Here is a 1,599-nt window from a genome sequence, read left to right on the forward strand (position 1 = left end):
GTGGGCCACTAATGGAAAAGTTGGTGGTTCGAATCCGTCAGCCCCTCCACAGGAGGCAGAGGCGGCAGTCTGGTTCTGCAAAGATGGTCAGCCCAGGGAACCCTAAGGAGCAGTTCCACTCGGTCACCCAGGGTCGACTTGGTGCCTGAAAACTTGGTCAGCACCCTTGCTTGGCCTGTCCTTACTTGGGATGCCTCGGCATCCTCACACGGTGGGTGGTCCTTCTCTCTCCTCAGCAAGCGTCTCCACGGGTGGTCCTGCACAGCCCTGAGTTTGAGGATGCTCTGTGTGCCCTGATCGTGATGGCCGCCCCGATGGCCCCTCATCTCGCCTCCGAGCTCTGGGCAGGTAAGAAGGGAGGCCTGTTTGACCCATTTCTCCCTACTCACCAAGAGGGGGCAGGTCTCTAATGAACAGTCCTGTGTGCACGGATGCCCCCAGCCATGGGCCAGGGCATCTACGCTCAGGGACCTCGCCGCCCTGTCCCACCTGCACAGTCCAAGGCACTTCCCTGCTTTGGAGCAGTGGCCGCACATGTGTGAAGGCAGATCTGGCCTCCACGGAGCATGCCTGCATGTCCTGACCCCAAGGGCTCCTGGAAGATGCTGAGCTCCTTGAGCCTCGGGCCTCGGGCTTCATCTCACCCCCTCGGGGAGCCAAGAGCGCTTGGGTGACGGACAGCCACACGACTCTGGGCAGCCTCTGGAGATCACGGGGCACGCACGTCCGTCCGCCCAGAGCGAAGGGCCACCGCTGGGAACACCACCATCCTCGCCTCTTAGATCCCGTGCCGTACAGTAAGCTCTTCTCGCTAACTGACGCTCCGTCCTCTTTCTCAGCTCCGCTTCGCTGTGGCTCGTTCGTTTTGATCTAGAGCTTGGTTTTGCAGTGATACGGGGTTTATATAAAGTCTCTCCCCTTTCACGGAAGAGAAAGAGCAGAATCCCATGGCCACCAAGTCTCGGTCAGCCCTCTCAGGAAAGCCAGTGCAACTCAGCCTCGCAGGGTGGGCCCCGTGGAGGGGTTGCAGCCCAGCACTGCTGACTTCTCCGCTAGCTCCTGGCTTATCATCAGGGAGGGGAGGCTTATCATCGGGGGGATCGCTCTCCTGTGTCCCCACAATGGTCCCCATGTGGGACTGGAAGCACAGAGAGCAGATGCTGGCAGCAGGACGTGACAGTGGTGGGCGACCGTGCCCCAGCCCCCTCATCACGGAGGCGCACAATGAGGGGCCGTGAGAAGCAGCGCACCCCCACCCCCCACAGCTCTCCCCACGCCCTCGGCGAAGGTGTCCTTGGGGTAGCACAGATTCCTGAGACCAGTCCACGCTGGTAAACCCTGTCAGAGACGGGCGTGAGGGCGAGAGCTAGCCGGCAACCACCAGAAAACAGCTACAGTGTGTCTGTCTCCTTTCCACACTGATCTTAGCCGAAAGGCCGAGATGTGCCTTCCGAGGGGGGCAGGGAGGAGGGCTTCCTTTACTGCTCCAAGGCCCGCCCTTATCCAGCATGTGATGCTGTGGGCCAAGTGGGGCTGAGCCACACCTGCATTGACTCCGTGGCACCCCCCTGTGCCTGGTGCTCCACTGGAGCTGGGCGT

At 61.3% G+C, this 1,599-nt stretch overlaps 1 protein-coding gene across 1 annotated transcript in view; it reads left to right on the forward strand.

Moving 5' to 3' along the window:
- Positions 1 to 1,599, forward strand: part of LARS2 (leucyl-tRNA synthetase 2, mitochondrial) — a 165,670-nt gene that overhangs the window by 144,963 nt on the left and 19,108 nt on the right. The window contains exons 17-18 of the mRNA XM_045297697.1: positions 237 to 348; positions 591 to 670. Of these exons, the coding sequence (XP_045153632.1) occupies positions 237 to 348; positions 591 to 670 (192 nt within the window). The remainder of the gene's footprint in view (positions 1 to 236; positions 349 to 590; positions 671 to 1,599) is intronic.

This window comes from Echinops telfairi, unplaced genomic scaffold, assembly GCF_000313985.2.
Source record: "Echinops telfairi isolate 266 unplaced genomic scaffold, ASM31398v2 ScPeMD7_7420;HRSCAF=8458, whole genome shotgun sequence".
NCBI lineage: Eukaryota > Metazoa > Chordata > Mammalia > Afrosoricida > Tenrecidae > Echinops > Echinops telfairi.